A 23301-nucleotide genomic window follows, 5' to 3' on the forward strand; every position below is an offset into this window, starting at 1 on the left:
TACATGCACATAACGTGCTTATCGTTCAGTTACCTCACGGGGATACTTCACTGAAAATGAGGTGAGAAATATACTTACTGTCACCTTCTGAGCCGCGTTATCTCCATGAATTGTAAGGAATGGGTTGGTAGAAGCTGCATTTAGTGGTGATGCCTGGGTGCCTGAAAGTAAGTTGTTTATGGGTATCTGTGCTCCTCCAGTAATCTGCAGTTGCTGTACTTCGGACTGATGGTGGTGTTGGTGGTGGTGCTGTTGCTGTACTAACTGATACAAAAGGGCCTGATGTTGTTCCTGCAGTAGTAATAAGATGGGAGGGGGAAAAATAATCAAGGGTTAGTTACTGAATAATAGCTTCTCCCTGGGTTCTTGCTTATCCGCATCTTCAGCCAGCGCAACCCTTAACCTAGTCCCAGCTAACTTAGGGTACACTAATGAAGCTCCACAAGACTGTGGGAAAGGGAAGGAAGCGCCTGTAAACTTCCCAAAATCAGTAGCTCGCGTGTTCAGCAAAGCCTGCTGGCTTCTCCCAAATCTCTATCAAAAGAAGCCTATCTAAGAATATCAAACCATGTTTCTTTCTATCACAGCACTAAAACTACACAATTGACAATACAAATTAATATATATATATATATTTAAACCAGTTACCTATGGCATACATGAACACTGAAAGGCAGAGTGAAGACAGCTCATGAGATGATTCCCAAAAATCTTTTATGCTAGAGTCCCAGTGGTACCAGGGATTCATTTAGGATACTGTCAGAGCCTGCATATAGCCCCAGACTCTACTGCCCACAGCTAATGCTTAGAGAGACAAGCCACCAGCTCCACAAGGGATGAAATAGGACTGAAGGCATTAAGCAGCAATTCTTACAACAACACACAGAGATGCAGACCATGACTATCATCCAAAAAGGCTGAAACAACTGTAAAACTGGAAGATTTTCAAAAGCTGTAACATAAATTAAACACATTTCTGATATTTGTATTAGGCTGGGGAATCTATCCATGCCTAAGACCATACGAGAGGAATAAGTTACAATTAACTGGAAGACTTACCGATGTGAGCTGCTGGGTACTCAGTAATTGCTGGAATTGCTGGTGCTGCTGATGGAGTAGAAGTTGTCTCTGTTGGTCAGGAAGCAATCCTAGTCCCGAGGCACTGTGGGGTGTGACAGGTAATACTGTAGTTTATATGGAAGTACGAGAACTTTTTACTTCAGCATTCCATTGAAACAAAGAAAATGTTTATATAAACAGACAGTTCCTCTTTAGTATTTTGATCGCATAATATCAAACATTAAAATTTGTCAACTGGCATTTTTGATCCATACCTAGATGTTACCACTGCCACCCCAATTTACATTTCATGTAATCTAAAACACGGCCTTTCTATGGAAGCTCTTGCCAGCCTTTAATACTACTTGCATGTCTGTTACCAAACCTAGTACGCCTGCTACTGAAACTGGTATTTGTTTCTCAACTGAACAGACACAATCTCGCCAGACACACATTCATGTGTAATACTGGAGCAAGGACCACTGTCCTACCCCAGTTCTTGGACCTACTCTCATCAATTCAAATCACTCAAGTTGCTTCTCAGTCTCTCTCCTAGATGCAATTTTCAGCTTCTTCTAAAAACGCCACCTACCACAGAGCAAGCTGTATCAGCAATCTGATTAGCGCTCAAAGTTATTAAGCACTGGCTGCTCTGTGCTAAGTACAGCATGCAGATCCTTACCCCCATCAATATTTTGCCACGAGAACTTCACCACATGAGCTGATCTGACTGCTCTGAGCATGCTGCAGTGGGCAGCACTTCCAGCCCTACCCGGACGTAATGCTCCCGTAATGGAAGAGGACAGAAATGAGTAGGTGCTGACTCTTCAATTACTGCAAATGACAGCCTGACATATTGTTAGAAATGCGGCAATTGAAGTTCATATGCTAGTCTTGATGGCTTTAAAACACACACACACACACACAGCAGTTATCCTGCTCCTCCTCCTGTTTCTGTTGTTCTGTTGCTGAGGCAATGTCCTGCAGAGACAGAGCAGGCAGCTGGGCAGGGCAACTTCTAGAACTACATTAAAAGTGTAACTTCCAACTCGTGCCAGTACGTAGGAGTCTCCACTCCGAAGTTACCTGCACTGGTGCAGAACTGCAAGCCAAGCAATTGTCCCTAAAGCTTCGGGTTACACCAGTTTGAAGTGAATGCAGAAGATTTCAGTTAGTGCAAGTCTGTCTCTGTTCTACTTAAAGGATCCTCATATGAGCACACACTAACCAAATTCATCATCTTCCAAATCTTTCTCTTACTATGTACCTACAAAACAGTTGATAAAGCTGTGTGCCTGCGTGTGCTTGGTTTGTTTGGATTTTTAAAGGCACACAACAAGTTAACCAGCAGTTACTCTGCCCTGGTTTCCTTCCAACTCTGATCTTCGGTTATATTCAGATCTGTCACTGTTGCCTACACCTTGTCTGTAATTTAGCAAACAATTCAGCCTTGAAGTGGCTCAGCTGATGCTGTCACAGAAAGAAGGTTGGCTACAACTTCGCTCCCAGTCCCACTTTCTGTGCCCACACAAGACTTTCCGCAGCTATTTATGAAATTGGGCAGGGAACCGATCCAGCTGACAACTGGTCTGGAAATAAAGGGTTCCTTCAGCTGTGCCAGCTCACTGCGATACCAACAGCATGCGCAAGGATGGTTCTGGAACAGGATCAGGAAGACGGCTGGATTTATTCTTTTGGTAGCATTGTTACCTTTTATTAGTTTAAAACACCCATCAAATTACTAGGTGCAGTTTTGCAATAGGTTTAAGCTTATCCTGCTGTTGAAAGGTTAAGTATTTCCCTTTCGGCTGTGCATTTTTGTCCCCTCCCCTTGCCCTAGCTCTTGCACAACGAGCTGCATCTCACGGGAACTGAGCTGAAACCGAAGCCAACACAAAAAACGCCAAAAGATCGTCCATTAATGCAGGTGAGGCTATCGTGCGCGTGCACAAGCACTGGTACCAGCACGGAGGTGTGTGCAGGATGACCACCAGCACTGCTGGCTGCGATCGGTAGAAAGGGATTAGATCAACTTAAACCAGCCAGGTTACCACCAGCAGCTCTTCCGGGCACGGTATTTCCCTTGCCTTCCTGCAGCAGCCAGCACAGTGCTCCACGAGCACCTTGACACTCACTCAGTATTAACCAGCCAATACGACAACACCCGTAGCAGCACCGGTCTCTACTGCTGGGACAGGGCAGGTGACAAACCAGCTGTGTTTCGTACTTCACCGGATGGCTTCAGAGCCAGGGGAAACACGTGCTGGGCTACGCTTACTTGCTGTCATCTACTTTGCACCATTCATTTACCATCTTTCTGGCACTCTCCTGGTTCTCCAAGCTCTCGTGCAACGTGCTCTTTTCCCCAAGCCAATAAGTCAATTCTGCTGATTTTGTCCTGTGCAAACCCTCTTGCCTCTGGTTAATCTTGCTATATTCTTTTGCCTTTTTCTTACGTGTATTTTTAGAAGCTGCATAATCAGAAGTACACCTAATATTCAAGGCGCCGACACAGCAGGGATTTAAGGTGGCGTAACGGTGGCGTCCACTGCGTGATCCGTTTAATCCCCGATAATTCAAGCTGTATTTATTTGGTTGTTGATGAGCACTGAGATGACATTTCACCCATCCAAGGAAACTCCCATGTTTCCATCCTGAGCTACGACATGAAGAGTAAGGCCTGCCATCATATATGAGTAAGTTAGAACTGTTTGCCCTACCTGTATTTCTTTCAAAGAATTTTAAATTATTTGAAATTCCTCCAATCAGCTTTAAATTTAATTGTAGCATTTTTTGTAAAAACTGCAAAAAATAAGCATCTTCAACTTGACTAATATTACTAAAATTACTATTATTTCCTTTTTCTCTTTTAGCTCACTTATTGTGTGTTTTTCTGTACTTTCTGGATCTTCTCCACTGTTTTTTTGCACTTATTAAAATCTCATTACCTTTTTTCCTACATCATGTTTCACCTTTGCCCTTGCTTTTTCTGCTGCTGTCTTTACCCACTCTGTCTTCCTCTCCTGCTCTACAAAGGCACTTGAAGGAAAATACCCACAGCCAGCAGCTGAGATGCATCTAGAAACAAAGCCTAACTGCAGAAGATGCAACCCTGCGGCTCCTGAGCCTGCTGGAAAAGGCGGCTCACTGGATTTCACCACAGACCCTTCTCTAAATCAGATCAGTTTGGCACGTAAATTTAATCCTTTTTAACTTCTCACTAAAAGGTATACGATTGGTCTGAACCTCTCCATCCTACAGCCTTCTCCAATTGCTAGAATGTTAAAGAAACAATCCTATCTTCTCCCTCAAATCACTGGATCTCCTCATCGCTCTAAAGGTAGGACGCAATCTGCATTCAGCTTTCCCTCCCTGCCCCCTGAAAAAGACCACGTATTTTTCTCTACTGAATGAAGGCAGGCTTTTACCTACCATTTGAAACTTTCCCAAAGAGGAGTGTGCAAATCAGTGCTTTCTTGCTTCCCTACGTCCCAAAGTTAACAAAGAGCTCATGCGAACAAGAACAACGTATACACAACTTTTGAGGTACCAGTAAATAATCTAGTTATCTTTCACATCAAACTGGACAGATTCTGAAACTGGGAAAGTTACCATCAATAGCAACTTACAGGAGTACCTGGGAAGTCTTTTAATTATAAAAGAATATAAAAAAAGTTAAAAAGTGGGGCTGGGTTCTCGTATGACCTCCCATCATCTTGGGAATAGCGATTTAACCCAGCTCCAACCTCGTTCACCACCACGTCGTCTAACCACGGTCAGAGAGCTGGTACCAGCGTAGCAGCAAACCTCCATGCCTGCCCGTGCTTTTCACAAGCTAACCCTCCCGCTTACGCCGTTCAAAGAGTAGTGATAACTAGAGGAATTTAACACTAAAGGAACAGCCAGCTACTTGCCACTGAATCAGCGCTGACCTCAAGGGTGGCAGGAACAAACGGTGTACCATGGAGTTTCAGAAACAATGATCTCAGCCAACGGAAAATACTTTTATAATTTTTTTCCCATTTTTTCTTTATCCAAAATCATACCGGAGTCTCCGCACAACATAGTTTTTTTTGTAAGAAAAGGTGGGGTTTGTTTTGTTTGCTTTTTAAGATTTTTCACAAGTATTTTTTAATGGAAAAAAACAGGGATAAGGAACGTATGTATCACTACTAAAATCAAATTAGCACTAATTTGTGAGTAACTGGGAAATATCTCAAAAAGGAGAGCCCAGAAAAAAAAAAGGGGGGGGGGGGGGAAGGAAGGGATGAGCTCAAAAAAGGAGAGAACTGTGTGAAAGCCACAATAAAATTAATGTTACTGAGGGAGCAATGCAGATAGAGATCATGCAAGATAAAGAAATGGAAATTCTGACAGTTATAGACCACCATGAGCTTGCTGTAGCAGAGAACACAAAAATGTCAGGAATATTCTAGAGTCTGATATAAGCTAGAATGAGAGCTAACCAGCAGTACACTAGTTTCAATATTCTGCATGAAGCGGAGTGGCCTATTCCTAGGCTGCACACTTAAGAGTGACAGCAGTTAAAATTGATATAAAAGAGAAACAAAAGATCTTCTGCACTATGGACAGGCAGAAATAAATAATCTGCGTATTAACAAAAAACAGAGAAAAGAGCAGCATGGCCAGTGTTACCTTGGCACAACCAGAAATGGGGAATTATTATAAAATTGTCAATATAACTGATTCTGTCTAGTCTTTCTCACTACAAAGGACCCCTCCTCACACTTTTGGGGAGAATAAATCAAAATTCTTGTGTTCTCTACAGACCTCTGATACACAAGAAAATACTTTCTCATCAAGGAAATGTCTTTTGTTTAACCTATGAAATGTTACGTTCATATATAAGCTAAGAAAAACAATCTGCTCAGTAGCACATGAAAACAAAACAGGACACATTTTAAAGTATCAGGTTTATGAGCCTAATGAAGCAGTACCAATGATACTGTACAAGAACATTGATATACTGTCAATTAACAGTAAGGGAAAAAAATGGAAAAAAGCTACAAAAACAGGGATCCCACCCATCACATGCCAATCACATATGCATTTTTGTTGGGTAATCCAGTATAATCTCCAAAAATAGACTCGAAGACAAGCAGTCCACTCCCTATTTGCAGGCATTTCTTTCTACACAGAAAAGTGGTTGTTCTTCCTAAGTGCAGGGCAATACAAGAGGGTAGGGGGAAGGGAAGTGGGAGTTATCCTTGGAGTTATCAGGAGTTAAGTGAATTAGTTATCCCTGGCTTTGCTCTATCCCAAAATACCTCCAGACCGAGCAGTTTGAACCCCTCCTGGAAAGCAGCTGTCTCCTTCTGTTACCCATTTACCTTGTAACCTCAAGCAGCAGCAGCAGATTAGGCTACTTAGGATACCTGGTTTTGGGGAAAGGGTTGTTACGAGTACTTAAACATCTTTTTATGCATTTAAAAATCCGTAGGAACATGACTTGAAAAAATAATTTTCTTGTCTTTGGAGTCAGATGCAGAGAACTGAAAACACCACGCAGCTGCATCACTACTCTTCTTAGTTATGCCTATTACCTCTTTAACTACATGACCGTATACTGTTCCCCTTCTGCTTCCCCTCCACCCCCACAACTGCAACAAATGGTAGCTTTTCCAGTGCTGCTTTAATCCTGGAAGAACAATTGGCAAGACAAAGAATATTGTTTTCTGAACTAAAAAAAGATCTGAAGCACATTTGCATAATTACATTTGTTTTGGAATGTGACTCGATTAAAAAACAAGAATAAATAGACATGAGCTACGATTCACAAAAGCTAAACAGAAAACCTTTCTTCTTTAACCTTCATGCTTCCATTAAATGCTTTTCTTATTTTCTTTCACAGATCAGGAGCAGAACCTAGTTTGACAGTTAGAGGCTAAGGCAGAAAACATACCATTTGAATAAGGCAGCTAAAAATACAGCTAAACTGAAGACAGACACTATCGAGAAAAACATAAATCAGCAAATTCTTACCTGTTATTTAATGTAGTTGGCAGAGGATGCGTTGCATTGGGTGGCACGGTTGCATGAGTGAGAGGAGAAGGGTTCTGTGATATTGTTGCTGGGGTCTGAATTACCCCATTTAAAGCCCCTACAATTCCATTGATTGCCAGCTGGCTGGCTGGCAGTGCTCCAATTATTCCACCCACACCAGGCACTGCAGGAATGGTGGAGGTTACAGTCTGCATACCACTAGCTAGTGCCCCCACTGTCACACCATTGACCTGTTGAACTCCTGTGACTCCTGAGCCTTGCTGAGCTGGACTCTGCCCAGCAGGTGGTGGAGTGGAAAGGGCTGATGAACTGCTGGTGCTTTGTCCGCTGGAGGTTATCTCCTGGTGTAAAAACAAACAACAAAACCCCCTCAGCTGCATAAAGTTTCGCATAGCAGCAAAATACAACGGCTACGATGAGTTAACTTGTAACAAGTTTAAGTTTAGAAGGAACAAATAAATATTACCTGATTTAATACAGGAAGAGAATTGTCTGGTAAAAAACTGTTTCCCAGATGAGGGCTTTTACTGCTGTTCAAGGAATCGGTGCTAGGTGCTAAAGTAATTATTTCAAAAAACACACAGTGATTAAATTTCTGCAACATGTAAAAAAGATTCAGAATAATTATTTTAAAATAATGTCAAAGGTAAACATAGAAAATGTAAAGTCAACCTTAGAATCACTGCTGAATAGTAAAATATTAACTAAATGATTAGTGAATCAATAGATTCAAACAGATGTGCTCCAGACTGAAGAAAAAACCCACACTGAAACAAGTAGTAATGGTTTATACACGGTTTCCACTTGATTTTAAACATTAGAAGTTTGGGGTTTTGTGGGTTGTTTGTTTGTTTTAATCCCCACAAAAATATTTATTCTGATAATACAGGTACATGCATCTCCCATTGATGACATTTGTAGATGAAATGGGTATTTCATATAAACCATTCAAATTTCTTCCACACTTTCACACTATTTACCTGCTTGTACTGGAAAGGCATGTACTTGATGAGAAGGGCTAGGATTTGAAGTTATTGTTGGAAAGGGCACTGAAAGCTGTGCATTGAGTAGCTGGAGCCGCTCCTTTTTAGCGGTCAGATTCTTTATCTGTTCTTCTAACCTCCTATTTTCAACCTGAAGTTGGTGTAATGATTTAAGCATTCCTAAAACTAAGATAAAAACGCATGTTATCTTTCACACTCACATTCAAAGTTTTTCTCTCGTAACAAAATCACTCATGATGACACCATTGTTGCTAAATTTAAATAAAATAAGTAACACCTTCACTTTAATTTATGTATTATAAATCAAGACTAGCAAATGCAGTTATATGTGAAAATAAAAACAAAAACGTTAATGGGATAATGTCTCATCATCAGGGGTGACATTCATTTTAAGCAAAATTGAGTACGTGATAACTTAGCTCCAAAAACCAGAATACAAGGACAATATTATTTTAGCAGCACAGGTTGGCAGTGTAGCTTGGAAAAATCTATTCGAAATTTTAAACATTATGAAAACAGAAAAGGTTTGACACGGATGCATTCACCTAACAACACATCTGACCAACAACACTGATGTAGAAATGAACAAAATCTTGGGAAAGGGGCATTATTCGGTTTTAATCTCCTGTACAATGAATCCCAAACTTAAACAACGACAGAATTTCACCCATTGTTAAGTTACCACGACACACCTTGCTGGGAGCACTCATTTGCTGTGAGCGTCGATCTACAAATCACCCAGCAGGGAGCACTGTGTGAGCACTGCAGTTACCACCCTCTTCCCCCCCTCGGCCCCCAGAAAAAGGGCATCATCTTCTGTACTAAAATGATTTTCTTTACCGAGCTCAGTTTTTTCAAACTCCGACTTTGTTTCAGAACTTGGATTTCCCAACTTGTACTAGAGTGTCACTGTAAAGCCACGGGGATAGCCATTTATTTTTTTTTTTAAATTCTAAATTGTATTTGTTTAACATGACCTCTGGGCCTACTACAGACATAAGTCTACTGGTATAGGCACATCTGGTCATTTCCCAAGGATTTAGCTTTTATCCCTCCTCTTCAAGGACATACAAAGGAACCCTCAGTGAGCCCAAATGAGATGCAATAAGACTTAGCTAAACCTGTCCTCCAGCTATCATGTTTAAAGGATTATCCCTGCATGAATTTCCTGACAATTAGCATTTTTGTCAGGATACCATTCATAAAAACACCAACTAGATACCACTTTACACTACCAAAAAGAATAACACGTTCAGTAAAATATAACACAAAAACCAAGCTGGTATTAATTTTCTTTTAAATGCGTTCAATCATTTCCTCAGACACTGCTATTTTCTGGAACACAGAGATGTAAGTGATCTACTCATCAGTTCCACATTTAGCGTATTCGTTCTTGGACTATTTCATCCTATTAAATGTAACTTGAAAAAATGATTTGCTTACTTTGAGAATTTCATGGTAAACACAGAACATAATAAAGATACGAAAGCCTAGTAGGATACTTGCCTGACATTTATAAATATATATATTTTGAAACAGCAACGGAAGTAGGCAGTTTAGATTTTTAAAATGAAAAAGTCACTGTACCAATAAAGCAAACTGAGCAACTGGGTTTTACTCGTCCACAGTTTGCAAAAGTTGTGCAAGTTTGCAGTAGTGGATCTAAGAGTCCAGAATTTAAGCGTCCAGAATTTGTTTTCAAGCTCTGCAGTCAACCAGCTGGATCTACAAGTCACTTCCTCTTGCATGACACAATTTCCCCATCCATAAAAATTTAGATAGAAAACTCTCTTGTAATCTACTGAAGCCAACTGCCACACTAAGAACTAGGTTGCAATCCAACACTACGTTTATAATTCTTTTCACAACAGAAAATAAGTCTTTAAAAATTCTTGGACAACAACTGAGCAGCAATTAAGAGCAACACAGGTAACAAAACAGTACCAGAACATAATGCAAGTACTTACTGTCACTAGGGGTGCCTTGTTCTAGTAAAAACTGTTGTCCTTCACTCCATTGCCTCTCCAGAAGCTGTTCTATGCTGGCTGCTACTGGGGGCAAGTTTTCCCCGCAGTTGTTCCCTGATTGATCATAGCGAATCTGCAAGCTGCTTACAGGGGATCTGTTGAAAATATTGCAATTTATTGTTTAAAAGAAAATGATGGAAGGAAATGTATTAGCAAAAGCCTGTTGTTTTCTTACCTTGTATCAGCCCTTAGCACCTACATACCTTACACCTCAAAGACTAAGCTAATTCATCAAAATCAGCAAGAACTCCTGGCCCTCACTACTAAGGCTTTGGCTTAAATAATAATGATAATATTTCACAGCATTAGAATTTATATCAGGAACACACAGCTTCTTGCATACGGACTAGCACAGAATAGCACGTCCACGTAGAAAGGTCATACAGATTCACTGCCTAACTTGTTCTAAAAAGAATCAAGTAAAAACAGATTTTTGAAGGACTACAGGAAAATATTATTTCACAAGGAACACAATGGAAGTCGAAGTTGTCCTCTGCTTGTCCTGTGCACACTTCAAGTACATTTTTTCTTTTTTTACTCACAATCACACATAGTTTAAAGAATAATCCCTTTGCAACATGCCTTTTCTTGTTCAGGAGAAAATCCAATATTGAGCATACAGCCACTAAAAGATAACCTCAAGTCCTACAAGGCTTCTTTTTCATTGGGTAGAGCAAAATCTAACCTGTGAGCAAAACCAGACACTCAGTGTATTTCTGTCTCTGAATGCTGTCCTCCTGTATGCATAGCCCATTCCTCATACAGGACCAACACCAAGGGCCACTAAAAGTTGGCTGGGTTTTCTTATTTGGTTGTTTTTAAATCAACTCAATTGAGCTGAAATTCAGGTTCTTATGTATCGGTTATTACTGTAGTAATAAATACTTGTGCCACCACAGGATCACAGCTGTACTGCTCAACACAGTGCAAACTTACCAACAAGACCACCACGGTCCCAGTACAGGCCAACATAGAGCACTCAGGAAATCAGTGTGTTAATTATGATTAGTGTAATAAGCAGTGGTCACAGCACATTAGCTACCTAATGACTGTCAAGCATTGTGTAGGCACCAGAGCAAAGTGATTTTTATGAGTAAAGGTTTTAAGTAGGTGACTTAAGAGTTCTGTAGGTATTTGTAAATATTCCTCTTTTGCATACAGGATGAAAAGAGGAGTAACACTTGTTAAAAGAAGTCTGATGAATGGGTAACCAAGGTGGTGCTTTTTGACAAGAGATGACAATTCTACAGCATTTAACAGGTCAGCACAGTCATGAAAAACACAGCCTTAAAACTAGTTGTTTATATGACATGCTGAAGTGATAAGAATGAAAGTTTATGCAGAAACATTCTGAACAGATGTACTACACTCTGCACAAACAACAGATTTAAATTAAACAAACAAGCAAAAAGCATACACACACACAAGCAACTTCTCTGCGTGCACTTTACAGGCACGTAACACTACCCTGACAGATTATTCCTTGTGAATCAAAAATCAACAACCAAAGTCTTATTGGGCTTAGGACAGTTTCCTGTCGACTTCATAAAAGCATAAAATAAAGCAACACACAACTATATAACCTCACAACCCTTCCCTGGGAGCTTCTAGAGAGGGAGAAGAAAAAAACAACTAGACTTCTCTATCTCAACATTAGTCAATCCATCCTCTTCCAGCTGATCCTCTACTTCGCCCCTTATATATGATACAGTTCCTGCACACTAGGTTTGAATCCTTATTCCACACATATTTGATCTTCTTTTCCAATCATATTATAAGTGTGCTGTATGCGAAGCTTTGATGCAATCACTGAGATGGCAATCCCTTCTCTGTTCCACGTTTCATACCTTGCTTACTTTCACAACTGTTTTTTGTTTGGGGTATAGCTATTCATACTCTTACAGTATTAATTGTAAGTAATATCACAAGTGATCTGCATTTAGATATAGGCATATATACATGTAACAACGCAGGTATTACAAAACATTCTTAAATTTAAGGCAAAGTGTTGGGTGAAAAGAGTTTAATTGCTACCTTGGGAAAAGCAGCAATTCCTTTACAAAATAGAAACAGCTCACATATCCCCTGTATATTTATATTTAACATGTATTTCATATCCTCTAAATAACAATTTTAACCATGAGAGCTTAAATATCAAACTGATTACACAGGGGTACAAAGTTATAGCAATATGAATTTGAAATGACCACACAGCTCATGAGTCACACGAATCTTCTCAGAAGAGATCAATGAGCTGTCATCAACAGCAAACACTTCTTTCCTCAAATGTTTTTATTTTGAACAGCTATTTTAAAATCACTGTTCTTTTGGAGAAGTGTCATTTATGAATCCCACAAGCTTCAAAGGGAAGAATCAGAACTTGTAGGAAAAATAATACATAGTGCAGGTAACATAGCAAAGTTTTCAGATAGCAGATTTTTGAAGTTAGCTTTTTATTCACCATAAACCATATTTTAACTAAGCAAAGTTAATTATTTATTTAACTCAGGACAGTGAGGAATTACCTAAACAATTTAGAAGCGACTGCATGCTGTGTGCAACAGCAACAGATCAGTAGGCACTGGATATGTTAAATAGCTACAAACACACTGCAGACCAGCAGTAAAATTTGCTGGCTAGTGAACTTACACAGGTATGTTTTTTTGTTTTTTTTTTCATGCTAGATATTTCAGGCTGAATTTTTCATCTTTCAATTTCAGAAATACAGTAGCGATTCCCCCCCCCCCTCCAAATTTAAGGTAGATCTGGATGGAATTCTGCTCTGAGATGGCTTTTGAATCATATAGTTCTCCTTTACGATGCTAATGAAAATCAGCTGAAATCTAATTATATTATAAATACTGGACTACACATACCCTGAGCATACACCCAATAAAAATGTTTTAAACATGAGTTAAAAACATATTTAAGAAGTTTAGCTTTTTAAATATTCTGTCTAAAGCCAGCCCGAGTAACAACTCTGGCCACCTCGGATTATACGACACCCAGGCCTCCGCAAAACAACTGAGCAAGCACTAAAACTTCTAATTACCACAACACATGTGCGTATGAGGACTACTTAATGATTACATAATATCAAGGGTCTGGAATTTCCTAATTGTCAAACATTTCCCTGTGCAAAAATCTCTAACTTCTATAAATATATACAGGCATGTTTCTTATTTATGTAAGTAATTATATGGTACTTTTATTTAATAATATAAATACACATTTTTATACAAAGAACAGTCTAACCTCATTTGTAAATTCTCTATTGTTTTAGAAGTAACATGCATTTGAAATCTTAAAAGCCAGTTCATGAATAAGTAACACCACTTAAGTATTATAATGGATATTCTCACCCAATTCAACAAGAAGTCTTTTGATTAATTAAGGAATATAACACAAGATCAACAAGACATGTACACTAAATTACCTAATTTGAGATATTCGTGATCAATTACTACAATAAACACAGGGTGTAACAATAAAACTCACTGTCACAATGCTGTATCTGTGTAACTACATTTTTTTTTAGCCATACTAAAATTATTTAAGATAAAATTCCTACGCTTAATCCCTCGGTTAAAAAAAAATCTAATATCAATACATAAGCTAAATCAACATAAGATCCAAAATGGAAAATGCAGCCCTTTAAAAACAAAGAGATGTACTTTATATAAAGTTTATATATATATAAAAATGGAAAACATTACTGAAGTATTCAATACACAATTTTGAAATTTTAACAGTAAATATTTTAAATCAAAGTAATTTCATAGAATTCCAGCACCAGAACTCTTATATCAACCTCCTGCAGTAGAGATGAATTGCAGGAGAACAAAAAGTGTTGTTTTTTCCCCTGCTAAGAATCACTGCATATTTGAAGTGGTGAGGGAAATTTGTTTCAAAATGTTTACTAATAGTTAATTTCTCAGACAGTCTTTTAACTGTGATCTTTGTAGTCTTCAAGCCTATGGGTTTTTGGACTTTTGCAAATTTGAATAAAACATTAATTACAGTAACAAATCTGAGGAGGTAATTGTATTGTGAGGAGGTAGTATGTGTGGATTAAATGATAAATCCCTTTAAAGCAAGTCTCCGTTTCGTAAGGCCTTCATTTGTAAACGTGATTTCAGCGATACAAAAGTAGATTTCAGACCATTTTCAGCTATCTGGACACGTTAGGTTTTTTGATATATATATTTATACATAAAGGCTTTTAAAACACTTACGTATTGCTAGTAAAAAGACAGTGAAGTTTCCAAATCTTAAAACATTTCCTCTGCCTGCACTCCCCAATGTAAATAACGCTTACCGTGGTGAGAGACTTCCTCTGGGCGAACCTCCTCTGCCAACGAGGCTGCGGCTATTATCTCCAAGATCTTGATCTGCAGTGTAAATATTTCACAGCTGATAAATCGCCTCTTCTTCGATAAGAGTTTTAAAGCTGATGTAGATATTTTTAAAATATCTTAAATCTTAACTTCTCTCCGCAGTTAGTAGTGAAGAACGAATCCATAACTAGTTTAAGATTGCTGAACTGTAGCATGTAAGGTGTTGTCCTTACACATTTCTGAGGCTGTACCAGGCCATGGATTATGTTCCCTCCTTTCATTCCTTTCAGTTTTACAGCACAGAAGCGTGGTTTGCATTTGCAGTACCCTCCCCTCAGCCACTTTTAATTTCTACGGTGAAAGTAATGAATCACAGCTGTGGACAGCTAATCTGTATGCTTATCACAGCAAATCCTGATGCTCTGTATTTTTTTTTTTAACACTTTGCATCCCAAAACAACTCATAAAATATGTAACGTATTAAACTTACCACCAACATCTAACAAGCACGTGTTATTCTGCAAATTTACGGAAAACTTTATGAAAGCGTGTAATTCACAAATTTCTATTTATAAGCAGAAGTATAGGAAAGTCCCTTGCTAAAAAGGTAGTAAAACAAACAAAAAAGGCCTCATTAAATATACAAAAACGTTTTGCTTGGAAGGACTCAAAAGGGTTATTTTCCCTATGGCCTCTCAATAAAATAACCCTATCTGCCCCCTTCAAGGTTGCCCTCCCCCTATTCTGAGTCAAGTGACCCCCGACCTCTCGGAGGGCAAAGACATGACTGATCCATTCTTGGTAAACTGCTAAACTCATTCCCTTCCCCCAAACAGGCATGACTACTACGACATGTCAACAAATCCAAACGGATGGAATGAAACAAAGCAAATCCAGTGGCTCATTAAAACTGGAGAGGAGACCGAATGTTACCAAATGTCAATCGGTAAATATTCACAAGATTACTGAATGCTGCAGAAGTTCGCTAACGGATCTCTTTCACCCCAAGTTGTATGTAATGCAATTTCATGAATTATGCAAATAAAGGTTTAAACTATTCACGACAAAACCCAGAGCTGTGTTACTCTCATTGCAAAGAGCTAAGAACTGAACACATCAATCACAGAAGTCACAGGAGACATTGTTGCATTCCTGCCTGCTGATGGCTCTGCTTAAACATTTACATTTCAGACAGTAAAAAAAAAAAAGAAATAGAAAAAGAAAAAAAGCAGTTCTACACAATCAAGAATTTACTTCCAACGCGTGTAACTTCATACAGACATTTAATAACCAAATGCTGGGCAGAGTTCGAAAATAAACAATCTTTTTAAAAATACTTAAGTCCACAAACTATCGCTGTTTTTCCAGCACCACCAGGAAGCTTACCTGCTTGGCTGTTTTCAGTCTGAGCTATAAGTGTTGCCATGGCTGAATTGGGATTCAGCCTATTGCCATACATGTGGGATGGAGGCAGACTGAGGGAAGATCCAGGTAGCGTGTTTGCCTGCAAGAAACCAATTAAAACTTGAATCCCTTTTTGAGAATGGGGAGAAATACTGAATATATTTTCAAGAAGTCTTCCTAATGCAAAATAATTTTTTTTTTTTTTTAAGTTGACTTAAAAAAAATGGAATGTATTCAACAGAAAAATTTATTTTCCATATGTGAGTACGGAAATAGAATTGCAGTATATTCAAAACACATCCAGTATTAAAGTACAGCCTTTGGTAGATATGTTAATTTTAAAATCTTCTAATAAATGTTTATTGTAGCAAATATTAAAAATACCTAAATTGCATTTTAAAACAACCACCACGGAACAGGGTGGGCAGACCCCCTTGCAATCCCCAAGTATGCAGTCAGTGCTAGGACTTAGTGGCATGGCGACCATGTGGTTATCCTACTAATTATTTAATCTTATTAAACCATTTACAAAATAAGGGCAGGTAGACAACAGATGTCTCACAAATGCTCGGGTTCCTTACATCACAAGCCGGCTGTGGAGGTCAAAAGGTCCAACTTTCAGCTCTATAGTTTAACTACACCGAGCCATATTTCCTTTGCTCTGCTCCGTCATTAGTAAAACCTGCACACTATTTTGTTACTTCCTATTTTGATAGACTTCGGAAGCCTGGTGTTTTTTTGTTGTGTTTTGTTTTTATTTTCAAGAACGCAAACAGCCATTACAAGTATGTTTTCTATACAATAGGGGGCTCAACGAATCCCAGCTTTGCCCTGACCCCATATAAGGGACTGTATTTTTGGCCGCGGGCCAGCTCTACTTATTGAAGAGCTCCCAAAGTTTGTGTTCATTCATGTTGCTAACCACAATTCTGAAGGTCTCTGCTGGGACTTGTGCCAAACAAGCGAAAATGAACCCTTAAACAGATGAAGCTAAGGAGGCTGGCCAAAATCTTGCATAATCCAACGCAATAAAAATACCTTCCTCCTTGGCCGCTTATGCTTTTTCCCCTTTCGAAGAAAAGATTTGTGTCAAACGCTGAGTTTCAGAGACAAGCAATCAAAGAAAAAAAAAAAAAGGCAGCACTGCTTATTAAAAAGGCATTTTCCTACCTGACAAAAGAACTTATTTCAGAACAAACAAAAGATTGCAATATTCGGGGGGGGGGGGGGGGGGAGGAAATCACAGATACACAACCTGCATGATTGTAAGTTTTAGAACGAATCTTTAAGAGCAAGTAAACAACCTTTACAAAGGAAACTTTTTTTGAGAAATGGAAAAAAAAGAAGGTGAACAGTAACGAACTCAATTTGTGGGACATTTTGACATGTCTAACTGCACACAAGAGACGAGGGAAACATACTGGTTATTACAGCAAAATATTACAGAGTATAAACTATGTCTCTGGAAAGAATCACACACTACCATTAAGTTCTGGCTTTCAGCCAACATATTAAACTTGATGAATGGACTTTTATGAATTCACACAACTGTTTTCAATGATGCTTTATTTACTATATACTGGTGAGAAATTGTGCTTGATACTTGCATTCTTCTACTGTCACAAAGTTCAGAAAAGCCACAAGTAATTACTTACAATGATGAGGCTTTTTTCACTTCTCATTTTAAAGGTATGTGCAAGATTGCTAGACACAGAACTGCAGTTTCACTTCAAATCTGGCTCTTATTTCTTTTTTTACAGAACTGCATGTCTCCAGTAGAATTAATCTGAGTTATTTTTAACTCTTAAAATAACACAGGCATTTCCACCTACCTGGACACAACAGCTTCCAGTAATACAATACATATTAGTACTGTGACACTTACTGATGCAGAAGGCAAGAGTGCACAACTCCTGCTGCTTTCTTCAACATAAGCATATAGAGCGATTTCAAATCAACTATTACTGCTCATTAGTAAATTTCCATTGTTTTCCTCTCAAAAAAAAACAAAACGAGCCCCACTTCCTTCACTAAAATCTTACAGAACAGTACATTAAAATACAGCCATTATTTGCTTCCATATCTAAGAGACAAGGCTAGCAAATTAAAAATCTACACACTCTTAATATAAATAAGCAGGTTGTGATTATAAATTCTAATACAGCTTGCTAGTTTTTACACTACAAGCATAATGTTATTTGTGTCTAGTTTTAGAGTATTTCTATAAAAGATTTTTCTTAAGTCTAGTAACTTCACTGCTCACATGTTACACAGAAGCTGCAGTATTTTTACTCTCATTCTGTGTAATTCACTGTAAGGCTGCTTCCAACTGTACAACAGCAACTATATATACTAATTTATAATGGCAGGGCAGCTATAATCAGCAAGGAGAACAGACGTTTATTTGACTGAAACATGCCCAAATAGCTTTAAGAACTTTCTAAAAAGTATCTAAGTATCTTGAAAGGAGTCGCTGAAGTCTGTCGAGTAACTATCACATCACAAAACAGAAGACATCAAAGGAATTAAACAATGTTTGCCAAGTGGGCTGATATAACAGATCAAAAGACTTAGCATGATTTAAACAATATCTAAGAACTTGATCTTTTTCACAAGTGGTGGTTCACCCTAAACTTAACCCCTGTTTATACTTTAAAATAATAGCCAAGGTGTCCCACAACAAGCTGGAAGTACAGAAGTTGTGGTGACATCACAGATCCCGCGCAGCTCTCCAAGCAAAAAGTCGCGTTAGTAAAATTGTTCGAGAAAGCTGGAGGTAAATAAAAAATGGAAATACTTTTTTAAATGGCAATGTAAAATGACAAGAATAACGATTTGCGAAGCTTTATTAGGTATGTGACAACTTCATCTGACAGGAGAGTAGAGGAGGTGGAGGAGTACTACATTATTTAAAGGTGAAATAGGAGCTTCATGTTTCACTCACAGTTGAAACAAGCTGTAGCAAGCATTTATTAAAAATGCGCAATCATCCTGTCAATACATATTAAGGTCACAGGACTGAAACATGCTCTAAAACCCAGAACTTTTAAAGGCATAGTAGTCTTTGTTTCAACCGAGTCCATTTAAACAGTCAACACAACACACGATCAAAACGTACGAACTAATAAAGAGACTGCTAAGTAGGTATTTTGAAAAGGCTGCAAATTTTCTCAAAAAGATTTTTGCAGAAGGATTTAAGCCCATCAAGAGGTATATAATACACTGCTTTCATTTATGGCATGTTCAATAAATCAGTAAAGCAATAAGCAGCAGAGCAGCACAGAAAGAAGATACGTTGTAATTCACAGAGTGCCCGACTGCAATAGGAACAAATGCCCGATATTTGATGGATGCTTAAAAACACTTCCTCTACTGCAGGAAGGAGAGGGTATTCCTCTAATCAAAGGACTGCATTTGCAAGTTAACCAGATTTAACTAGTAAATACAAATATCCCATGGAATATTTAAAATACTTTTGTATTTCTCTAATGTTTACATGACTTCCAACTTGCATTTTAGTATATAACACTGTGAATATAAAGTTTCATGTTAGCATTTGGAACTGGACATTTCTTTAATTTTCCAGGGAACACAATTTTTTCATGTAAAAAGCTAAATATTTTTTAAGCCAAAAAAAAAAAGGGGGGAGGGGGGGAATGCAACAATGCTTAGCTGTATGCAATTGCATCAGGTCTCAAAAATTGGAGAACCTTGGAGCACACCAATTCCCCTGTTCCTTTCAAGTTCTATGCTCTGAAATATTTTCTGATAACAGGCCTCATTTCTGTCTCAGCTCCACACCAGTAAGGTTTTAATACTCAGCGTGTGATGAGAGATGAAACCAAGTGTGAACAACTTTCAGGTCCCATGAGTAGGCTGACTGTTGAAGCTGTCAGGTTCAATTGCATCATTCCACATTATTCAATGCCCCAAACTGCACCCTAATTGTTAGGGGCTTAACATATTCAAAACCATTGTTTAGCCTAATGCTGAAATGCCTACAGTTGAGTTTCCATAAAGAAAGGGGAGGGATTTAATTGTAGTTAAACCATTACTGAACTCTCCTCCTTTCATGATAGGACAACGAGGATGGCCTCAACAACCAATTCCGAGACAGCTTCTTAATCAGCTTCTATCCAATCAACATACCTTTTCCCTTCCACTTTAAAAATAGTCATTGCTAAATTGTAGCTTTGCATTATATTACGATGAGTCTTTCAAATTAGTGACATCACTTAATTACCTACTCCAGCCAATACATATCTGACAAGAATAACTTAAAAGGATATATTTTTTTTTTTATTTCTCATTTATAATAAAAACATATCATTGCTCTGGCATTGACTATGCCCTTTTGATTACCAGATTAATATGCTTGGGGTCATAACATTTACTAATCATACTACTATTTTTTTTGTTTGTTTGTTTTAAACCATGGCATGATGCTGTGATAGAAAGCTCAGAACGACCCACAATTCCTATTAACACAAACTGAGATCAAGAGCACTAGATATCACCAAAACCAAGCAAATTTCTGCAAACTATATTGAAAACTACTTCTGAAAAGACTATAAAAAAAAACAATGCAGTCGAAATTTCAAGCTAAACATTTTAGGGTTGTTCTGCTACACTTTGGGAAGATGTTTCTAGTGTAATTCCATGCAACTGATTAGCTTCATGAAAGATGGAAGGAAATTCAAGGTCTTGACCAAATATTAAGGTCAACAGGCTTTTTCTATAAGTCACCTTGGACTAAAGTATTTTGGTCAACGGCAAGCAACATTTATCTGAAAAATAATAGCAAAATTAAAACCTACACTAAAATAAAAAAGAGCTTAGATATTGAAACACATTCATGCTATATACATGATGCTAAATAAAAATTGATAATATACTTACATACAAATCAGCTGCTTTTCTTGAGAAGTGGCAAGAGCTTGCCTATCAAGTGATAGCTGCAAAAGCAACTTGGCCTTTTGTGTCTCCTAGCTTAATTTGGACAAACAAAGAAAGGTGATTTTATCCCTAGAATTTTTTAAACCAATCACACTGTGTGGAGCATGTAGAAGTTGGCTTTTCTTGGGTATCCAAGGCAATGGAAGAATGTGTTATCAAGTCCTTTTACTCTATCAGTACCTTTGGTACCTTCTTTAACTTCATTTAAGAGATGTGTAGGGTTCTCCTCCACATCATTACTTGCCTTCTCTGATTTCTATTAACTCTTCATATGGGCTGGCAATACACACCTCCCTAAGGGTTGCCAGACTGCAGTTAACTGCAAGAATAGACCAAAATTTCTAGGAGCCCCAAGAGAGAGTTCTGCTAAATCAACTGCTGCATTTCTACTCTTGAATCAACTCACCACAAATATGGAATATGCTTAGAAATCTTATCTAGACCTTGCTTCCATTGGAAAAAAAAATACCTAAGGATTTCTGCTTTGCTTTGTTTTTTTTTAAATATACCAAGAAATACAGATGGAACTGAGGACAACAAAGAAAATCCTGAATACAACACTATTTCCAGATTTCTTCTGAAAACCATCATATGACTTTTCAAAACAAATAGCACAACAGAATAATTTTAAAATGCAGCATGATAAATACCAGTGATTTATTTCACCTGAACCAATGCCTTCCTTTATACCTTTTGAATTTTTCTATGTTTCCTTATTTATTGGTTGAACATAATTAACTTTCAAGCAAACTAGCATACCGGCTTCTGGATGAAAACAGCCTACAGCACTGCTGATGACTGAAAGCAGGAACTGCACACAACTTTTTATGGCTAATCTCACCTCATTTGCCATCACACATACATCAACAATATGAATCAACCCCAAACATTAGTATGACGTGTTACTCATTCTTTCCCCAACAGGAATACTAGGCTTGAAAAGATAACCCATCCCATACTGCCACCACTACCATCAAGGACATTAAAGGCCTTAAAGTTTGGTGGGCTTCTGTTTCGTTTTTAACGGGTGCAATAAAGGTGCAATTTTCTGAAATTAATTGGACTGTATACAAAAAAATTTCACTAACTGACTAAAATAAAAGAATTAACAGAAAAGCTTACGATGCTGGAAAAATTAAAAGGAAAACAAAAAATGTTTTTGTGATATCTTTGAATAAAAAGCAACTTTTCAATCAAAAAGCATTCAACTACAAACATATAAATGACTATAATTAAAATCTGTTAGGAAAACCGTATATGTGACTTGTAAATCATCCTATGGAAACATTATTCACATCATTATTACTTTTTATGTTACTAGCACAAATAAATACTTGGAACTTTTAACTGTGATGAAGACTCTTGCTTATGAACAAGCAAATAATCAAATACTGTCTTTGAAAATCAATTGTTTTGATTAAATGTACAAATAAATCCTTCAATTAAATGAAATCATCTAACCTTCAAACAAGAGCACTCAAATTTTTGCCAAGAAAGGCATGAATGAATGCAACTGGGAAACTCAGTGGGATTTGAAAGGCAAAATGAAAAATTAATGGCACACCTACAGAAACTAATTTATACCTCTGCCCACTTTACAACAAGGGCACATCAAGTCATTAAAAACCACATGGGTAGAAGGCCTCTCTTCCAATAATGGGAAAAAGCTATAACCTCAATGGTAGAACCACTTTACTGGTCTCTTTCACGTTAACTGAAAGCTGGATACTCTGTAAAATTTTAGGCCATTGTAAATAATTTATTTAAGAATTAGACATTAAAAAAGTAGGCCTATATGAAAATTTACTAAAAAGCTACCTCACTAAAAATGAAACTTTTTTTTCACCCTCTTCCCTTCCCCTCCCCCCTTTTATTTCAAAGGAAGGCTTTACAAAGATAAAACTCTGGGATCCCTCCCCCTCCCACACAAACTAAATGCTAACAGAGCTACCATTTCAACACAAATCCCCTTTACCTCAAGTTTGTTCCTCCATCCTTTCCATCCACCTGTCTCCACAGCACTTAACCTGGATGTGGTCTACACAGACAACGGAAGCAACATTCTGCCCACAAGCCTGTTTTCCTTAAGAACACCAACCTGTGCGTCAGGAATCCCAATTTCACTTTCATATTGACTAGCAGAGAGAACGACTTGATTAGGAAACTGACCCACATACACACAAGGTAATCTGTTTTCTTCACAAGTATCCCAAAGAAATCCAGTTTAGTGAGATACACTCATAATATGGTAAGTAATGAATCTGAGAGAAAAGTAACTACCTTCAAGATTGTCTATATTTTCAAAAATAGTAATAATAAATCAGCTCTTTATTCACACATCTTGACATTGCAAATTGCTAAATAAAGCTCAACAGTCTTTGCAGTTTAAGTGATGAAATGAACACCTATAGCAGCAGAATTGCTGCTGTGTAAAAACGTTTGCAAGATACTCAACATTTTACACAAGGCCTGTAAGGACGCAGCCTCAGC

The 23301-nt window shown here is 37.9% G+C and overlaps 1 protein-coding gene across 7 annotated transcripts in view; it reads right to left on the bottom strand.

Moving 5' to 3' along the window:
* MLLT10 (MLLT10 histone lysine methyltransferase DOT1L cofactor) overlaps nucleotides 1-23301 on the bottom strand; it is a 129674-nt gene that overhangs the window by 3560 nt on the left and 102813 nt on the right. For all 7 annotated transcript variants that reach the window (XM_040549817.1, XM_040549818.1, XM_040549816.1 and 4 more), the window contains 8 exons: nucleotides 15838-15955; nucleotides 14433-14505; nucleotides 10055-10209; nucleotides 8064-8252; nucleotides 7550-7638; nucleotides 7063-7424; nucleotides 1060-1162; nucleotides 79-291 (listed from right to left, as the gene is read on the bottom strand). In XM_040549817.1, the coding sequence (XP_040405751.1) occupies nucleotides 79-291; nucleotides 1060-1162; nucleotides 7063-7424; nucleotides 7550-7638; nucleotides 8064-8252; nucleotides 10055-10209; nucleotides 14433-14505; nucleotides 15838-15955 (1302 nt within the window). The remainder of the gene's footprint in view (nucleotides 1-78; nucleotides 292-1059; nucleotides 1163-7062; nucleotides 7425-7549; nucleotides 7639-8063; nucleotides 8253-10054; nucleotides 10210-14432; nucleotides 14506-15837; nucleotides 15956-23301) is intronic.

The sequence above is a fragment of the Cygnus olor genome, chromosome 2, assembly GCF_009769625.2.
Source record: "Cygnus olor isolate bCygOlo1 chromosome 2, bCygOlo1.pri.v2, whole genome shotgun sequence".
Lineage (NCBI taxonomy): Eukaryota > Metazoa > Chordata > Aves > Anseriformes > Anatidae > Cygnus > Cygnus olor.